Genomic DNA, 19,898 nt, shown 5'->3' with positions numbered 1-19,898 from the left:
AAATGATGAGGATAGCAGCACATGTTCCTAAGTTCAGTGGTCCCTAAACCACTGCCAGCTGGGGCTACTGTCTGGCTCAGAGCTTTCAACCCCATCCTCCCCAAATAAAATCAATCACAAAAGATAGGAGTGTTGCTCCTCTTTCCTACACTTTCCCAATTTTTTCCCACCATTTTGATTTACTTCTATATGAAGATAATATTAAAATTAATCTTTCTCTCTGGTGCTCTATCCCTTAGTTTCTCTGTGACTGACCTTTGATGTCTTTGTGTTTCTTCTCTATGGCTCTGTCTTCTGGTTGGTCTTTTTCTTTCTGTAACTCTGTCTCTTAATTTCTCTGTGTTCTCTCTCTGTGGCTCTGTCCCTTGGTATACCTCTCTGAGGTTCTTTGTCCTTTTTTGTCTCTGTGTGTCTTGGTGGTTCTGTCCCTTGGTGTTGTGTGTTTTTTCTCTTGGTGGCTTTGCCCTTTGGTGTCTCTGGGCTCTCTCTCTCTCCCTGGTTCTGTCCCTTGGTGTCTCTATGGCTCCGGCCCTTTGTATCTCTGGACTTGGTGGCTCTCTCTTTCTGGTTCTGTCCCTTGGTGTCTCTATGTTCTCTGTCTTGGTGTCTCTGTCCCTTGGTATCTCTCTCTCTCTGTCTCTCCTTAGTGTCGTCTCTGAGCTTTGTCCCTTTTTGTCTCTCTAAAGTCTGAGTCTCTCGCGCGGTTGGGCTCCTAAGGGGTTGGTCTTGGAGATAGAGGATAGGGAGAGAGGGGTCCCGGCACCTGCCCGGGCCACCTTCACACTAAGCTAGAGCCTCCAGCTGTTCAGCCCCGCAGGCTGTGCCACCTCTTGGCGCTCCGCCCCGGCACACCCAGAGGAGGGCCTCAGCGGCGGCTTCCTCGCTTGTTGGCTAGGAGAGCTGTCAATTTCAAAGAAAGTCAGGCAGCGCGAGCCGCCCGCAGGCCGGCGGCGCAGGTCCCTCTGGGAGTTGTAGTCTCAGAGGCGGCCCCGCCCCTCGGGACTCAAATTCCCAGCGTGCCCAGCGAGAGCCCAATGGTCACTTCCGCCCGGAGGTCGGCTCCACCGAAGCTCTAGGGGGGCGGCCGGGGTGAGGTGAGTGCGGGCTGCGGGGGAAGGGAGGCTCGCGTCCATCTTAGAGTAGGGGGTGGGCCGGAGACGCCTCAGGGCAGAGGTAGGGGCGTCTGGGCCAGGGTGCAGAGAGGACGTGGGGCGGAGGGCTGGGGGGGGGCGTGACATCCTGAGGGAGGAGGGGGGAGGGGCTATGAGATGGGAGGGGGACGTGGAAGGGGCAGAGGGGTCGTGACAGCTGGGGAGGTGCAGGGGGGACAAATGGGGGGACACAGGATTGGGAGAGGGACGGAGAAGCCTGGCATCCTGGAGTGGGAGGAGAGGATGAGGGGGGAGGGGGCCGGAGGAGGGACCAAGGGGCCGTTACATCCTGGGGGAGGGGGGGGGGGGGGGGAGGGGGGGAGGGATGGGGAGGGGAGGGGGGGGGGAAGGGGAAGGGGGGGGGGGGGGAAGGGACTTGAGGAGGAGGGACAGTGGGGGACCTGAGGTCCTGGGGGATGGAAGTGGAGGGGGGAGGGACTGGGAGGCTGAGGAAGGAGGGGGGGGAGAAGGAGGGAGGAGGACAGAGATAGTGGGACAGGTGATAATAAATGGATGGTGTGGGGAAGAGAGGAACTGTGAAATATGGGAAAGGGAGAGAAAAAAGTGTCTGTGTGTATGTGTGTGAGAGAGAGAGGAGGTGAAGAAAGGAGGAATGATGGAGGAGTAGGGAAGGTGGAGAGAGGGTTAGAGGGGTAAGTAGAAGGGATGGGCAGAGAGAGATCAGAGCAGGACTGGGGGGCAAGCTGGGACAAAGGCTGTAGTGACATACAGGCAAAAGAAGAGGAAAGGGCAACAAAGTGGTGAGGGCTGGGGAGACAAGAATGAGAAGGGGGGAGAGGGACTAAGATGAAAAGGCAAAGAGGAATCTTACGGAGAGTAGTGTGGAGACAAGGTGCAAGAGTCTTGATATTTGGGGACAAAGAGGTTTTAGAAAGGGATAGCTAATGGGTCAGGGAAGGGGAATAGGGTAGGAAGTCCTGGGGACACAGTGTAAAGGATCAAAAAAGATACCAAAGCACTTAGCCCAGTGCCTAGCACACAATAGGCACTAAATAAATGCTTGTTACTTTTCCTTATTCTCTGAAGAAACATGGGGACTCTCTAGGTAATGCTATAGAACTTAGGAGAAATATGTTCAGGTTTCTCTCTCCCTTATCCTGTATGGATTGTGTACATATGCTGGTTGGGTGAGTGCCCATTAAAGGAATCAAAAGGCTGTTTGGCCATGCCATATTAAATTTAAGGTTAGTCAGAGTCCAGCCAAACTCCATGGTTTGGGTCTGAGCATGGGAAATACATCCCTGTCAATTATGGCCATAGTGGAATGCGGAAAAGAGAGTCTATACTAGGACTGAGAATGATTGAGTAGGTCAGGTTCAATCTTGAAATCCTTGTAGGGAATTTAAGTCACACTTGCAGTTCTTGGGGTTAGATAGCTAACCTCCAGTGCAGTTTTAGTGTTGTTAGTCTCCTGAGGAGACTTAGGGCCAACTCACGGGAGTAGAATCTTTCCAGGCCAGACTTCTATAGGCCATAACATCTGGAATTTATATGGAACTGGGCCAGCTTTTGACATGGAGTTGAGTTGAGAAGCTGTTTGGCTAACTACATTTGACTATTTTACTGCTATCAGAATTCTTCTGAGAAAGGTGGAGAAAAGGCTGTGATGATTTTCTGGTAATGAAAGAGTTGTGATTTCTGTTTCTTAACTGAATTATACATATATTTAGCAATTTTAGAGTACCTGCCCTGCTCTTTGGGTAAAGAACTTTTAAGCACCAGATCTGCCCTATGATCTGTGATCCCTGCTTCCCAAAATTTGGAAAAATCTCCACCCACCTAAGTTCTTTTGCTGTAGTGTCACTGGCTGGCTATCAGTACATAGCCCAGTGGGAAACAGCACGTCAAAATGTCAAAAATGCCCAAACCACTCCTATGACCCATGTTAATCTGAGCTCAGTTTTTGTGAGATTCAGAAATGGGATTAATTTGATCCTGCAGTGTAATTCCCTTTGTAGCTCTGGAAGACAGTTTTCAGCCTGGACATCTCTGCCTCACCTGAGTAATGCTGATAGCTTTTGTCACTGTATATAGCATGGATGGAAACACTGTACTTCCTTGTGAATAAATTGTGTTTTCAGACCCATATCTAAATCATTTGACTTAGCTCTGCTGTCTTTTGCAAAGAGGCCTGCCACTACCTTTTCTGGCTTTGGTGTCAGACTGTGAACCAGCTTCCTGTTTGTTGGTGAGGGGGCCTCACAAAGCATTCCTGATGAGAGAAAGATTGGCAAGCAGGCACATGAGAGCAGCTTTTTGACTGTCATTGAGAGAAGCCTGGGTTGGGATTATATAGCAACCTTTTATTCTTTGAATGCCAGGGTAGATGAGAGCAGAAAAAGACTACTTGGTCCTTTCTGCTCTCATCCTTTGTGTCTCTGTTCCTAGGGACCTAGGGGGAGAAGCCCCTTTCACAGGTGCCCACCTGGAGGTGATAAGGCAAACAAGAAGACTGAATAGTAGGAGGTCCATCTAGATTGGAGCCCAGCCTATTTGAAGCCACTCACTACACTCTACTATGGCCACTGCCCTCGAGTCACCAGTTCAGTCTCCAGCAGAGCAGGAGGGGCTCCTCATAGTGAAATTAGAAGAGGATTCCTCCTGGAAACAAGAATCTTCTCTTTGGGGAGATGAACTCGATCTCGAGATCTCCCGTCAGCGCTTCCGACAGTTTCAGTATCAGGAGGTGTCTGGACCCCACCAAGCTTTTAGCCAGCTCTGGGAGCTTTGTTGTCGATGGCTGAGGCCAGAGGTGCGTATGAAAGAGCAGATCCTGGAGCTGCTGGTGCTGGAGCAGTTCCTGAATATCTTACCCAAGGAGATCCAAAGCTGGGTACGAGAGCATCATCCAGAGAGTGGTGAGGAGGCTGTGGCTTTAGTGGAGGATTGGCAGGAAAATCCTAGGAGACCAGGACAGCAGGTAAGGAGGGGAATGAGGAGACCTTGTTAAATGCAGTAAAGGGCCTGGCTATTTTTTTTTTTTGGGGGGGGGCGGCGTTCCAGGCCTCTGATTTCATTGGTGTAGGGAGCACCAGGTGAGGAGCCTCTCTCAACTAATTTGATTGGCAGACATTTGACAATGTACACTTTTAGAGGGTTGTTTGGGGGCACAGAAAAACTAAGGGTATCTATTCAGGGTCACATAACCTATATTCATCAGAGAAGGGACTTGAACCTTGGTCATTCTATGAGAGCAGGTATACAAACCACCTTGCTGCTTTTCAGGTTAAAAGACAATGTCCTGTTAGTATTACTGGTCCATTCCCTGCTAGGTGCACTTCTGTTACCTTCCTTTCCTGCTTACTTGGCCTCTGTCTTTTCAGTCTTTGTTTCTTATCCTTCTTCTTTTTACTTCAATATCCAAAATAAGAAAGTATTACAATTGTAATGGCCTTGACTGCTTAGCTCATAGTCCATATCAGCTGACTAAAATTTTCACCTCTTCAAGTCCATAATCTTCCAAAATTCCCTTTTCTTAGAGCTGAGAAACTTCAGTGAGAAGATTAAGACCAGTGGGCACAAATTCCCCAGTAAACTCCAGTTTTTCAGTGGAAGTCCATGGGGAAAAATAGGATTCTTATTGCAAAAATACATTTTATTATGGCTGTGTTTCCTGGAACACATTTGATTTTGGGGATGCCAGCATTGCAAGCAGCCTGGTCCCAAATCTGACAGTAGCTGTAGCCTATTTTAGGGAGTTTGAAAGCTGTAAATAGAATTTCTTCTGGCCCTGGTCATAGGATTTACACAGGTTAGAAAACATGGCAAATTGGAATATTGGGCTTTGAGGGGCAGAGGATCAGATCATGTAAGTACCCCCCTCTTCATATGAAGGGAAGGAAGTGGCAATTTCTGCTTCTTGGCATGTGGTTCCCATAAGGCTAAGTCCTTAATTGAGTTGTACCAGTAGTTGTTTTCTCTCTCACCTATTCATTTCCTCCCTCCAGGGGGAATTCCCCTTTCCTATCAATAGGCATTGCCAAGAAGCCTCATCCTGCCACAAGGCACAGAGTTCTGTAAGGGCTTTACTCTTTTGTAGTTGCGGCCTGGATGTTAACAATTCTCCCTCTTTTTAAATTCTCTGAAAAAGCTTGCCCTTTGCTGGACATACTGTTCCTTTCAGAGCTGGGGGGTGTATGGCCCTTAGGTAAGAACTGATGTTCTGATCCCAGTGATTTCTGCTCCCCCCCACACTCCAATACACAATGTGGCTGATAAAAAGCTTATTTCTCCTCTGATAGAGCTGCAGCAGATCCATGTGTTACAGGAAAGTCTGTAGCTCTCCTGTAGATAGAGATACTTTGTTGTTCTAGTTCGTCTGTCCATCTGAAGAGAAGTGAACCATAATAGGGGTTCATGAGCTCCCCTCTCCCATTCTTAAGCTTTTATAATCATCTGATCTATAGTAGCATTAGTAACATTCTTCTTGGTGCTGGGAGACAAGCATGGTGATCATGCCAGACCGCTCTTTTCTGATGGGCTGTACCTGATCATCAGCCTTTGCTAGTTATCCTCAGGTATTCATGCTAGTTTTCAATAATAATAGCTAGCATTTATTTAGAGCTTTAAGGTTTGCAAAGCACTTTGGATATATTATCTCATTTAATTTTCACCAGGACCTTATGAGACAGGCATTATTATTATCCTCATTTTTGCAGGTGAGGAAACTGAGACAGAAACTACTTGGCCATGGTCACACAACTAGTATCTGATGTAGGATTTGAACCCAGGTCTTCCTGACTCTTAAGTCTAATGCTCTGTCCATTATGCCACCTGTTTTGCCAGTGATCACCAGAAAGCCTTTGACTTTTCCCCCTGCCTGGCAGTAGAACTGAGGATTTCCATGTTGTTTCCATAGTTTTCTTGCTTACATTTCCTTGGAATAACCTGGCCTTAGACCCAATTAGCATTTTCCCCCTTGTACTAACAGAGACACAGAATGTCCAAGGTGGAAGAGATTTCTGCCTTTTACGTATAATTTTGGTTAGCCCAAACCTGAACAGGAATCATTTCTGTAAAAGCCAAACAACTAGTATCCAGATTCTCCTACTCACTACCTTTTGAGGCAGCCAGTTGCATTGTAGGAGAGCTCGCGCTGTTAGGACATTTTCTCTTGCACCATGTCAGGTCTGCTGAGCTGGAGCATTCACCCACTGTTCCTCATTCTTCCCTCAGGCCGGGCACCAGAATTCTGATTCCTCTTCTTGACAGTCCTTCCAAAAGTACTTTGCTCTCTTCTAAGTCTTCTCTCACATTACACACAGATAGCTGTCATAACAAAGAGAGCCGATGAGCACAGAAGCACCAAGGCACAAAGAACATTTGGGCTCTGAGAAAGGAAAGGTGGTTTCTGGTTAAGTGTTCTAGAAAAGCTTCATGGAGAAGGTAGCCTTTGAGCTGAGTCTTACAAAATGAGTAGGACTTCAGTGGGCAGAAAGAACGGCATTCTAGGTAGAGAAAATTGACTTTGCTTGCCTCGGCCAATTTGTCATTAACTCTTGCTCATTTTCCCCTCCTTAGTAAATACATTCTTTCCTTATCTTTACCTTGATACTGGCCCCTGGTGTCATCTTCACTTGGGAACAGTAATACTGGAGGGTTGGGGGGGGGAGGGTAGGAGTGAGGTTTTGTTGAACCAGGCAAGCGAAGGCCACGTATCATCTGACTCTAAGTTAATGAAACTTAGGAAAATTTGGACATTGAGAGGAGTATCACCGCCTTCAAAGCAGACCTCTTGGGAGGTGCAGACATTCCAGTGAGGCTGCTGCAACTCGAAACATTCAGAAGTTGCCTTTCTTCAATGACCCATGGCACATTCTTTTATATATAGGACCATAGATTTAAAGTTAGAATGGCCCCTAAAGGTCATCTAACCCAACCTCCTTATTTTACAGACAAAGAAACTGAGGCCTAGAGAAGTTAAGTGACTTATCCTAGGATTCAGGATACTCCGGGACTTCCTATATCACACCGGTGCTAAGAGTCAGGGAGGCACAAAGACTTGAGCCCAGGTTCTCTGATGCCAGACCTAGCACTGTTTCCACAGTAGAGGACTGCCTTCCCAGTGTCCTCTGTGTTGGTAAATATTTGTTCTTTGAAGGTGAATTGGATGTTTGGAATTAGCTCCAATTTAGTGCCAGTTCTGGTCAGTAAATGGGGTAATATGACTTGGGCTCAAAGGCAGCATGAGATAGTGGAGAGAACACAGGACTTGAGTCAGAAAACCTGAGTTTGATTGCTGGCTTTGACTCTGGTGACTCAGGACCGTCAGTGTCCACATCTGTAAAACAGGAATAATGTTTCCAAGAGTGTTCTGAGGAAAACATTGTGTAATATGTAAAGCCCTTGGGAGGGTGAAACTGTGGATCTGCTTTTTTGGTGTTAACTTCCAAGGATGATTCCAGAGATGTCTTGAACAAAGGCTGCATTGTTGAAATAAGTGAATTGGGATAGACAATAATTCAGTGGAGTGAGAAGACCATTGGAGTTCACAAATTTCAGAATTTAAATTTCAGGACCTGGGTTCAAGTCCTTTGCTACTTATTATTAGCATATACTTTCTCCTGGAGTAACTCCCTTAACCTCAGAGTGAACTGGAGAGTGCTGTTAAAGCTCTCTAGGCTGGAATTGGCTCATATATAAAATAAGAGTGCTGGGCTAGATGGTCTCTAAGCTTTTTTCAGTTCTAAATCATATGAATATATAAATCCTGTCATGTGTGTTTTTTTTTAAATCCCTGTCTTAGGACAGTTAGCCATGTCCCACATAAACCAAAACTACCTTGAATCAAAGATAGTAGTATTTCTTGCTCTGGATTATACTTCCCAACCAGGGATTTGTTGAGTGATGATAATTGGAGATTTTCCCACAGATTACTGCCAATGTACACGGACAGGAAGTGACCTCAAAGGAGTCTAGGCCTTTGGGAGCAGTGAAGGATTCAGAGATAGAGCCCATGGACTGCCAGTCTAAGGGAAAATCCCAGAAACAGATGCTGCAGAATCCCTGCCCAGGGCTGCCTGAGCAGCACCAGCTCAAGGAGGAGCCACGGCCTCTTAAAGAGAATGGTGAGAACCACGGCATTGTGGGGCAAAGGAAAACTCTGCCTGAGGGGTCTGAACATCAGCAAGTGGGTGGTAACATTTAAAAAAAATACACGCACACACACACACACATACACTTTTGTTAATTTTGTATGACTGCACATGTTTAACCTTTATCAAATTGCTTGCCTTCTCAGTAGGGAGGAAGAGAAGGAGGATGGGAAAGAATTTGGATTTCAAAATTGTTGAAAGAAAAAAAAAGGATAAAAATTTTTACAGTTTTTTTTTAAATTTTGAGTTCCAAATTCTCTTTCCCTCTCTCCCATACCCCTTCATTGAAAAGGCAGAAAATTAGATATAGTTTATACTTGTGCAATTGTACAATATATATTTCCATATTAGTCACATTGTGAAAGAATACACAGACCAAAAAAAAAACCACATAAGAAAAGCAAAAAAAAAAGTATGCTTTGATTTGCATTCATACTCCCATAGGTTCTTTCTCTGGAAGTAGATTACATTTTTCATCATGAGTCCTTTGGTATTGTCTTGGTTTATTGTATTGCTTAGAATAGCTAAGTCACTCACAGTTGATAATTCCTACTACAATATTGCTATTATTGTGTGCATCATTCTCCTAGTTCTGCTTACTTCACTTTGTGTCAGTTCATGTAAATCTTTCCACATTTTAATGAAAGCATCTTGCTCATCATTTCTTATAGCACAATAGTATTCCATCACAATCATATCACAACTTGTTCAACCATTTCCCAATTTATGGGCTTTCCCTCAATTTCTAGTTCTTTGCCACCACAAAAAGAACTGCTATAAATGTTTTTGTGTAAATAGGTCTTTTTCCATTTTTTTTTAAATCTCATTGGGACACAGGCCTAGTAGTGGTATTTCTGTGTCAGAGTATGCAGTTTCTTTACCCCTGTGGGCATAGTTCCATGTTGTTCTCCAGAATGGTTAGATCAGTTCACAACTCCATCAGTAGTGTATTAGTGTCCCTATTTTTTCCACATTCTCTCCAGCATTTGTCATTTTCCTTTTCTGTCACTTTCTGATAGATGTGAGGTGGTACCTCAGAGTTGTTTTAATTTACATTTCTCTGATTATTAGTGATTTGGAATATTTTTTCATGTGATTATAATAGGTTTGACTTCTTTTTCTGAAAACTGCCTGTTCATGTCATTTGACCATTTATCAGTTGGGGAAGAACTTGTATACTTATAAATTTAACTCAGTTCTCTATATTGAGAAATAGGCCTTTATCAGAGATACTTGCTGCAAAATTTTTTTCCCCTGGTTTTCTACTTTCCTTCCTATCTTGGCAGCATTGATTTTGTTTGAGCAAAGTCTTTTCAATTTAATATAATCAAAATTATTCATTTTACATCCCATAATAGTGGGTGGTGGCATTGTAGAGGTTTTAGTAGATGTAAACACTCAGTGGAGCAGTTGGGTACCAGTATACTCTGGGGCTTGAGTGAGAGTATACCCATCATCTTCTGTATTGGATTTTGGGGTCAGGATTTTCCCTTTCTCCCTCTACATTTATTTGTTCAGTTCTCAGATTGCATCTGAAGGTATACTACAGGAAGCTAATATTCATTGCTGTGTGCATTTGTCTGAGGTTCCTTTGTTAGTCATCAGCAAGATCGGGATATGCTGGCCCCCAGACATAAGGGCAGCAACAGATACTAAGAAGAATTGGTCAGTGTCTTTCAAAGCTGTAAGTTGTGGGCACTTGGGAAAACAGCTGGGCCTTAAATGTCTTCATTCTTCTCCTCAGCTGTTCTTGCTCCCAGGGTTCCTGCTATGCCTAAGATGGGTAGTATTGGTGACTGGGAGATGGCAGCTGAGTCCCAGGTAAGTTGCAGTTTGTTCTTCCCTCTCTTGAAATCAGATCCACTCTCATATTGGGCCCCAGTACTCTTCCTTCCCCCACACCTTTTTTCTTTCTAGGATAGTCACCCTGTCTCTAGGTCCATGCTAGAGGATCTTGCCTATCCTATAGATCACTCCCTTGCTTCCCCATCCTCTGGTCTTCTTCCATTTTCACGTTGCTTCTTTGGCACAAACCTCATCCTTGGAAAACCTTGAGTTCCTTTAGTAATTTGTCTTGGATTCATCCCTTTGGACCTTAGCTCTCTCTGTTATGCCAGCTGGGCAGGATGATTATCCGTGAGTTATAGATCCTGACTTGGGGGACCTTGGGTTGTTTCAGGGGTCGGTAACAGATGAGGACGCATCCTTGTACTTCTCTGCAATCCATGGGAACCCTGCTCGGAAGGCTGTCTGCAAGCATGCCGCAAGAGAGAGTTATGGAAGTGAGCTGTCACTGGGTGAGGACTGAATCCTCTTGTAATTGAGAAGCCCCCTATTCTAGTGCATTTTGTTCTCTGATAGCTCTTTGGGTGCCATTCTAGGGAGTCCAGTGCTTGTGTGATTAGGACTGAGACCTTGCTATGTACCTTCAACAGGAGAGACTTATATCCAGCATCATTGCCAGCTACCCATCCCCAGGTCTTCTCATGGGTGGGAGAGCATGCTTGCATTCCATCTCGCATTCCCTTCTTCATAATAGCCTAGCCAGGTTTCATCACTTGTGTCATTCCCAATGGTGTCCCATGTCTTCATGCATGTCTCAAGGAAATTGTTGTCAGCTACATCATCTTTATAAAGACAGCAATAGCTTCTTTCGTGGTTCATTGATAAGATTTTGGTGCTTTGTGCTTCTCTGCTATTTTGGCATTTCTCCAGGGGTTGCTTCACATTTTTTGAGGTAACTATGTGATGTAGGAAGATGAACAGTGGGCATGAAGTTAGAAGACTGTCATTAAACATATATCCAAGGGACAGAAGCTTTAAGACATAATACCAATAGATGCAGAATTCTACTTTTTAAAAGATTTACAAATCACAAAATTTGTTTACTCTGATTCAGACACATGCTGTCACATATGTACAGGTGATCTTGTGGAAAGAGCACAGAGAACCCTAGGAATCAGGGCTCTAGTGACCAGCGGCCATGGACACATCACTTAACCTCTCAGGTTCTCTGTTTCTCTGTCTGTAAATAGGGAGGTTGTTTCCTAAGGGATTTCCAAGCAGCAGTCTGTGACTACTCAGAGCTACCAGATTGGTGGGGGTAGCTGGCTCCTAGAATCATAACATTTCAGAACTGTAAGGACTCTTAAAGGTCGCCTTGTCCAGCCTATATCTGTATATCTCCTGTATAACAATCCTGTCTCATGGTCATGGTCCTCTGGTCTCTGCTGATGGGGAGACTGGCTGCCACCTGAGGAAGCCCACTCCAATTCTGGGTGGCTCTAATTGTTAGGAAACCTTTCTCAATCTCTCTCTCTCTCCCTCCCCCCCCCCCCCCTTTCTTATTCATCCATCTATCTATCCATCCATTTATTTCATTTATTTATGTACTCTTGGGTCAAAACCAGCCTCACCTCTACCCTCACTGATTTCTTTTGATTTTCCCCTAGGCCCAAGGGCAACAAGTCTAGTCCTTCTTACCCATGTTCGCCCTTCAGATCCTTACAAACTGTGAACAAGGGAGTTTAGGCCTCCCTTAGCTAAGTCTTCTCTTCTTTAGGCTAAATAGATGTTGCTTCCACTAACCCTCCAATGGTTGGGCATCCACTTACACCACCAACCTTGTTGCCCTGCTCTATACACACTCTAGTTTGTTAGTGTCATTTCTAAAACAGGGCAGAGTATGTTGGGACTGCTACCTCCTGCATTCTTCCTAATGTAGCTCCAAGATTGTTTAAGATTTTCTAGCAGCCAGGACAGATCATTACCTCATAACAAACTTGATGGCTCTGAAAACCCCTGGATCCTTTTCATATGAACTGTTGCCTAGCCATATCTCCACCATCCTGTGTTTGTGCAGTTGATTTTTTGAATCCAAGTACAAGACTTAAAATTTAGTTACCTCAGTGCTATAGTGAATCTGAGATCAATGTGGAAACGCCCTTCAGTGATACAAATTTCATCCATGTCTTTTTGTAATTTCTCAGTAGAATTTTGGTCATTCAGCTACCTCTGAATTTACCTGTGTTCTCTAAAGTGGGGACTGTGGTTTAATCCCAAAGAAATAATGGTATGTGATAAACTGGTTAGTGGAAAGATGGCTCACGTTCTACTCTGCCTGAAGTATCCAATTGTGATGCTTATCTCCAACACAAATACACCCACTCTTATCTTTCAATACTTTCCTACCCTTCCCTCTCCTTCCACTATGCAAGATCCCATTTCCCCTTCTGAGTTGGGCTCACTCCCTGGGCACTCACTGGCCCAGCATACCAAACTCTTTCCCCCCAGATCACCTCACAGCTGTGGTTAGTGCCCCTTGGCAGGGAGGTCCTGTGTTTCAGGAAGCTGACCAATAAGTAAGACTTCCTCTCTTTCCTTTTTATTTTGGGTGGGATAAAATGAGTTACATAGGATGAAGAGGCATGGATGTATTGTGATCTGGATTGAAGCTATCCTTAGCATTATGCCATTATTAAATTAAATCTTAGCACAGTGCCTGGCATATAGTTAACTCTCAGTAAATGGTTATTCCTTCCTTCCCTTACTTTCTTGAAAACCCACCTTTTTTTCCAAGTTTCCCTTTTACTGCTGAGGGCATCCTGATGCTTCTAGTCACCCAGACTACTTCTTTGTCATCCTTGACTCCTCACTCCCCATATGCAGTTAGTTACCCAGTCTTGTCATTTCTTTTTTCATAATGTCTCTCAGGTGTGTCTCCTCTTCACTAAAGCACCACCATTCTAGTTAGGGCCCTCATCACTTCTTGCCTGGACTGTTGCAGATGGCTCCTAATTGGGCTCCCTGATTCAAGTCTTACCCTTCTTGCCTTCTGCAATCTATTCTTCATAAAGTTGCTAAAGTGATTTTCAGGTTTGACCATGTTACTCCCCTACTTAGTAAACTCCCTTGGTTCTTTACTGACCCCAGAACAAAATATTATTTCACTTTTTTCTCTTTTTCTAAAATGTTGATTTTTGTGTAAGTTTTATAATGTACATAGTTATTTACCCAGTAGTAATGTATATAACTTGTAAGTAAATACACACATTGGGGGTATGTGCTTAAAATATTTTTTACAGTTGGAGTGTGCTATCAAAAAGTTTGGAGGAGGCCACTTGTCTCCACAAGGAAATCTTGAGAGACATTGTCACTTTCCTTGTGGAAAACCAGGCATTTCCTTGAGTTATCAGGTTAATATATTAGTGATTATCAAAACTATCCGTTTTGGATTAAACAAAGATCAATGGTATAGAAAAGAGAATATATAAATATGACCAGTCATGTTATCCTGCCAGAAAAAGGAGGTGAGTTCATTAGTATGGTGTAACTTGTTTTTGATGAACCCTTGGTAACATTCTCCTCCCTTTCCAAGTGCTTCCAAGCCATTCCTTTAATAATATTTCTTATCATCTCCAGATTAGATTGGTATGCTTTCTAAGTCTTTAAGATCCCAAGAGAATGCTTGCTCAATTGAGGCATTGACCAATAAGTGAATACTTTGTTTGAATGGTGCCAGCCTATTGAATCAAGGTCTCTTATAATAACTCCCTTCTCTGACTTTTTCACTAGCTCCTTTTCTTTTTCCTAGCCCCTTATTAAGGTGACTCTCCTCCAAGAGTCTGTCACAAGAGGTCATCCAGCTCAACCCTTGCCTGACTAAGATTCCCCCTTTACTTTCTCTCTCTGTACTTCCTCAAACCCTCCTACAGATTCGATCCTCATGTCATCTCTCTCTCTCTCTTTTTTTTTTTATAAGCAATTGGGGTTAAGTAACTTGCTCAAGGTTACACAGCCAGTTCTTTCTGGGTGTGGTGCTAAGTATCTGAGCCCAGATTCGATCCCAGGTCATCCTGACACTGGGGCCGGTGCTCTTACTCGCTGTGCTACCTGGCCACCCCTAAGCAATTGGGGTTAAGTAACATGCTCAAGGTTACATGGCCAGGTATTTCTGGGTGGGTGCTAAGTGTCTGAGCCCAGATTCGATTCCAGGTCATCCTGACACTGGGGCCGGTGCTCTTACTTGCTGTGCTACCTGGCTGCCCCTGTCATCTCTCTTTCAGTCTCTCTTTCTAGCTTTGGCCTTTCTGAGCTCCCAACATGTCTTTCTGTCTGCATGTCCTGCCAGCCCCTTATTTCTCTTTCTTTCTTCTCTGTTTTACTTGGGTCCTATTTGTCACTCAAACCCCTCATTGTAAAACCTTGATGTATCATTGACTATGATGTGTCTGATTAGTTTGTTCATCTCTGTCACTGTGCCATATTCCTCTAGATTTCTTGAGGGCAAGGAGGATCTTGGGTTATCTTATCTCATTTTGCCTCATTCTATCTATATTTCAACTAATCCAATGTTCTGCTCCCAATTATTCTAATCTAAGGGACTAGATCAGGGGTTCTTATAGCTCAGGGACTGTTTAGCAGTTTTAGCACAGTGCTAGGCAGATAGTAGGGTACATAGAATGTACTTTAAAATGCTTGTCGACTGACCTGGGAACTTGGTCTTTTAAAATATTTTGATAACTGCATTCTGATGTAATTTGTTTCCTCAAAAATTCCATGTATGTATTTAATGCATTTTAAAACTTTCTGAGAAGAATTAGTCCCCAGGCTTCACCAGATTGCTGAGAGGACACGAAAAAACCTGGTTAAGAGCCTTTGGGCTAGAAGCAGGAATGATCTAAAAGTCCTAAGACATGTTTTTATATTTAATATTTGAATAAAGAGTCTTCTGTAGGGGTTGGGTGACTGCTCAGGGATCTTCAAGGTCCTTTCTAGTTAGTTTTAAGCCTTCTGCATACTAATCTAAATTTTATTTCCAGTGCCTCATGATTGTTTTTGATCACCTCATTAATATAAGGAAAATGACTGGATTCTCTGTCCTTCTCTTTCTCCTTTCTGACTTTCTCCAACTCTTTTCCTAGGCAGCTTAGTGGTATAGTGGGGAGAATGCTGGGCCTGGAGTCAGGAAAACCTGAGTTCAAATTCAGCCCCAGATATTAGTTCTGTGACCCTGGATAAATCTTTTAACCTCTGCCTCAGTTTTTTCATTTGCAAAATGGGAATAATAATAGTACCTACAGTAGGTTTGTTAGGAGGATCAATCAAATAAGCTAACATATATAAAGTATTTTGCAAACCTTAAAATGCTGCATAAATATCATCATCATCCAGTGTGTAGTTTGAGCTGCTCACAGGCAGATTTGGCTTCCTTACTAATTCACAGTTTAAGTTTGCTAAAAGTTTTTGTATCAGGTGTTGAGGTTCCCTGGGCTTTTCTCCATGTTTTTCTGTAAGAAGAGAGAATTGACTAGGATCTAAGTTGCCATTAGGAGGAGCACCAGGGAGGTGCCATAGTGCTCTGGAGAGCCATACTGTGCTTTGTCCATAGGGCTTAATGGAAAAGTCCCTATAGAGCTGCCCAAGTTCAGTTACTTCATTAACCACTGGCCATGTTGATTGGTAGAGGGATCAGATTAAGAATTTGTAAAATTCTCATACAGAAGAAATTATCAGGCTTAACAGTATTTTCCCATTAGAAGTTTCCTTACCAGACCAAAGGTTCTTTTTCTTGATCCTGTGAAAGCTGGTCCTTACTGGCAGTTTCCTTCCTTTAGTGTTCGCTGCACCCTTGGCTAAACATTAAATAAGCCCCTGCGCTACTGGGTGTCACCTGGGATTGCTGCTTATTTTCTGTTACCTGCCTGTCAAGATGAGGTACCCACCCCTGCCAGGATAGATTTTCTCAGTCTGCCTGGAATTTGGCTCATGAAATCTGGTGCAGGAACGACACAGTCTTTTTAATAGAGGAGGAAGCTCAAAAGAGTGGTGTTGTTCAGGCCTGTGGTTTCGTCATTATAGGGAACTCCTGATGAGGAAATTCCCATCACCAGGGAACAAAGGAAGAGAGCAAGCATTGGTGAAGTAGCTGGTATACCAGTGGCAGGCTTTTTGCTAAGCATTTTACAATATCATCTCATTTGAGCTCTCCCAAAGCAGATCAGCTCCTTCTGTACAACTTCTGGTCTTAGAAAGATACCTGGAGGGATGTGCTCAGAGTCACACCACCAGGATGGTGCAGAGAGAAAACCTGAACACAGACAGGCCTTCTTGGTTTTGGGGCTTACTCACTTTTCCTTATACCACACTGGCTCTCTTCAGAAAGAGTTAGGATAGTAAAAACACAAACAAAAAGAATCTGAAAGTGTGTTAGACTCACTTTCATTTTAAAAATGGATTGTTTCGAAAAAATAAATAAAGTGATTTAAAGTTTTTCTGTTACATTCCTATGAGGCTTGCCAGGTATTGAGTCAACGAGGCTTCTGTCCAGCCAGGTGAAATAGTCTAGGCAGCAGACATGTTTTGTTCACTTTGTTTTTTCAGGGTAAATGGCTGGACTGATTTTTCAAATAATTATGGCTTTTCTGGGGAAGCTTTGGATCTCTGTTCAAATCTGATATTTCTCATGTATATGTTACAATAATACAGAATTCTTGGACAGATGCAACTTAGAAAAAATGCTTTTTTAAAAAATGGCATTTTGTTTAAGAATCAAAGAACAAGGGGCGGCTAGGTGGCGCAGTGAATAGAGCACCGACCCAGGAGTCAGGAAGACCTGAGTTTAAATCCGGCTTCAGACACTTAATACTTCCTAGCTGTGTGACCTTGGGCAAGTCACTTAACCTCAATTGCCCTGCCCTCCCCCGTCCAAAAAAAAAAAATCAAAGAACAGTTAAACTCAGTCAGCTCGTGTTTTCAGAACCTCTGTCAGGGTTGTCTACGTGTGGGTGTGTCTAAAAATGGTTAGTTTTTAGGTCATCCATATTTCTCGTGTCGTTCATTAACACAAAATGATTGACCATAGGGCAGAGGAGGAGGAGCACCCACTTCAAATGTTTTAAGTGCAGCCTGTGCAACCAAGTCTTTGTCTCCATAGAGTTTACAAGGGAAATAAGCATTTAAAGAGTGTCGACTCTGTGCTCAGTGCTTTTTTAAAAAATATCTCTGGTACCTCATTTGAGACGTAAAATCTGTCATTAAGACTGTAAGCCTAATGAGAGGTGGGTGCTATTATTATTTCCATCTTACAGCTGCGGGAATGGAAGCAAACAGAGAATAAGTGACACGCCCAGGGTCCCACAGCTTGAAGTAATTGAGGCGATAGTTGAACTCAGTTCTTCTTGACTCCAGGCCCAGCACTCTGTCCATTTTGTCATCAGCTGCTTCATGGGGGACATGCCGCATTTACACATAACTAGAATACAAAACAAAGCAGATGTGTATTTTTGTCGTTCACTTGTTTCAGTCATGATCCCATTTGGGGTTTTCTTGGCAGAGACACTGGACCGGTTCGCCATTTCCTTCTCCAGCTCATTTTTCAGATGAGGAAACTGAGGCAAATAGGGTTAAGTGACTTGCCCAAGGTCACACATCTAGTAAGTGTGTGAGGCCAGATTTGAACTCAGGAAGATGAGTTTTCCTGATTCTAGGCCTGGTGCTCTGTTCACTGTATCATCCAGCTGCCCCATATATGTTATTAGAGAAGTAGAAAAAAAGTACTCCATGAGGTCAGGGAGGCAGGTTCCTGCTGACTGGGGTCAGGGGACACTTGGGAAAGGTTTTTCTTGTCACTTCTGGGTATATGATGAAACCAAGTCCACCAGTTTTTGCCCTTTTCTCCAAGGAGAACCTGAGCATTATCTTTTCCTCTATGTGCACCTGTCTGCCATATTTCCAGTTGTATATATACCCTTTTTATGGTGACAACATCAACGTGGTTGTGGTTCAGTTCTTTCAGTGGTGTGTCAGGTAGTTAACTGTTAGAGATTATAGATTAAGGACCCCATAAATTGTTTGTGAGTAGTCTGAGAAACATGAGATTTTTAGAATTTCTTTTCTACCACCATCCCTGCAAAAGAGGTGCAGGATACACAACCCTGAGACCCATTTTATTTTTTTGTTCATTTTATGGGCCACTATGGCCAAACCATTCTTCACCCCCATTACCTGGCATACAGCTCTCTAGATCTGGGGCTCCTGAACCCTGCAGCAAACTCACAGGAGTACAGTGGGACATTTAAACATTTTTAACTTGACAACTTATTAATACATGGAACTATTAGGTATTTCTTTTGGCCTCAGGGAACTGAAAAAATACCAAGGGCACTGTGAACTAAGAGAGTCTGAGAGCCTCTTTTGTGTGTCTCATACATGGCAAGAGATCCTTGACCCACAGATGCTCTTCTGCCTGTAGCCAGACACTTTCTGGTGAGGTTGAATTGGCCTGATCTTTTTTTTTTTTGCTTTTTGGAGGGGCAATTGGGGTTAAGTGACTTGCCCAAGGTCACATGACTAGTAAGTGTTAAGTGTCTTGAGGTCGGATTTGAACTCATGTCCTCCTGACTCCAGGGCTGGTGCTCTATTCACTGTGCCACCTAGCTGCCCCTTGGCCAGATCTTTTGCTGCTGCAGAGTTTATCCTGGCAAGAAGCACAAAGGAGCACTTTTACTCTAATGATTTGCATATGATTAAAGAATTCCTTCTGGAATCTGGAGCTGATGGGACTACATTTCTGCTCCTCTCCCTCCTCCTTAAAAAAACAAAACAAAACCCCAGAACTGTTCCCTTTTATTAAGCAGATCATTTCTTTGCTTAACTTGCTCTATTTGTTTCTTTAAAAATCTTTTTATTGATGCATTTTTGTTTTTATACTACTGTCACCTTATAAGGATCCTCTCCTTTCCTTGATTTCCTCCCTACTAAGAGAAAAAATAAAAGTTAAGAAAACCATGTGATGTAGACTCCAAGAGTGTGTGCAGCATCCCACACCCAGAGGCTACCACCTTTGTACCAGGAGAAAGGCAGTGCATTCCCATATCAGTTGAGACTGATATTGGTCATCATACTTGATCTGAATTATGTTGTCTTCGTTTGTAGTATCACTGTGTATATTTCTCTTCAAGTTTTACTTTCTTTATTTTGTGTCAATTCATACAAGTCTTCCCACATTTCTCACATTTGTTCCTTGTGACAGAATAGTACTCTATTTCATTCATCCACTCCGTCTTGTTTAACCATCCCCTAGTCAATGGGTACCTCTTTTGTTTCCAGTTTGTTTTTTGCTCCAAAAGTATTATTATGATAATTTTTGGCCTATACAAAAATTTTCTTTCTACCATTGACCTCCTTCCCCCTTCCTCATTTACACTGGTGCCGACAACTTTATTGTGCCATATCTTTTTTTGCTGTATCTGTTTTAATCAGAAGCAGTCAATAAGCTTCTATTAAGGGGCTGTTATGTGCCAGGTGCTATGTAAGATACTGGGGATATAAATGCAAAAACAAAGCAATTCCTGCCCTCAAGGAGCTTCTATTCTGTTGAGAGAGAATGGTCTCTTTTATTTTTCTAGTCAATATCTCTAAAATTCTTGTTCTTTTATGATCCTATATGTAACATCACTTGGGCTGCTGGATCTTCTTTGACAGTACACTACTTGGAGTTAACATTAATATAGACTGTTATTATGGGTCCCCAAAATATTTGTTCCCTGTATATTCAGAAATAGAACATCATCTAACTGATTAACCAGGTACCCCAGAAGTAAAAGTCTTAGATGAATGGAATTTTCTAGTT

The 19,898-nt window shown here is 43.3% G+C and overlaps 1 protein-coding gene across 4 annotated transcripts in view; it reads left to right on the top strand.

Annotated features, from left to right (window-relative positions):
• The first annotated feature begins 986 nt into the window (after positions 1-986).
• Positions 987-19,898, top strand: part of LOC138154229 (zinc finger and SCAN domain-containing protein 20-like) — a 27,928-nt gene continuing 9,016 nt past the window's right edge. For 2 of the 4 annotated variants that reach the window (XM_069078806.1, XM_069078804.1), the window contains exons 1-5: positions 987-1,094; positions 3,561-4,092; positions 8,044-8,239; positions 10,011-10,087; positions 10,446-10,563. In XM_069078806.1, coding sequence (XP_068934907.1) covers positions 3,691-4,092; positions 8,044-8,239; positions 10,011-10,087; positions 10,446-10,563 — 793 coding nt within the window. In that variant the 5' untranslated portion in view covers positions 987-1,094; positions 3,561-3,690. Of the gene's footprint in view, positions 1,174-3,560; positions 4,093-8,043; positions 8,240-10,010; positions 10,088-10,445; positions 10,564-19,898 lie in introns of all 4 variants that reach the window. The other 2 variants (XM_069078805.1, XM_069078807.1) reach the window with 2 other exon arrangements.

This window comes from Petaurus breviceps, unplaced genomic scaffold (assembly GCF_028583685.1).
Source record: "Petaurus breviceps papuanus isolate PSGF00001 unplaced genomic scaffold, PetGlider_PUasm1.0 91041, whole genome shotgun sequence".
In the NCBI taxonomy this organism is placed as follows: domain Eukaryota; kingdom Metazoa; phylum Chordata; class Mammalia; order Diprotodontia; family Petauridae; genus Petaurus; species Petaurus breviceps.
Note: the sequence above shows the minus strand (reverse complement) of the source record. Positions and strands in the feature narration are given on the sequence as shown.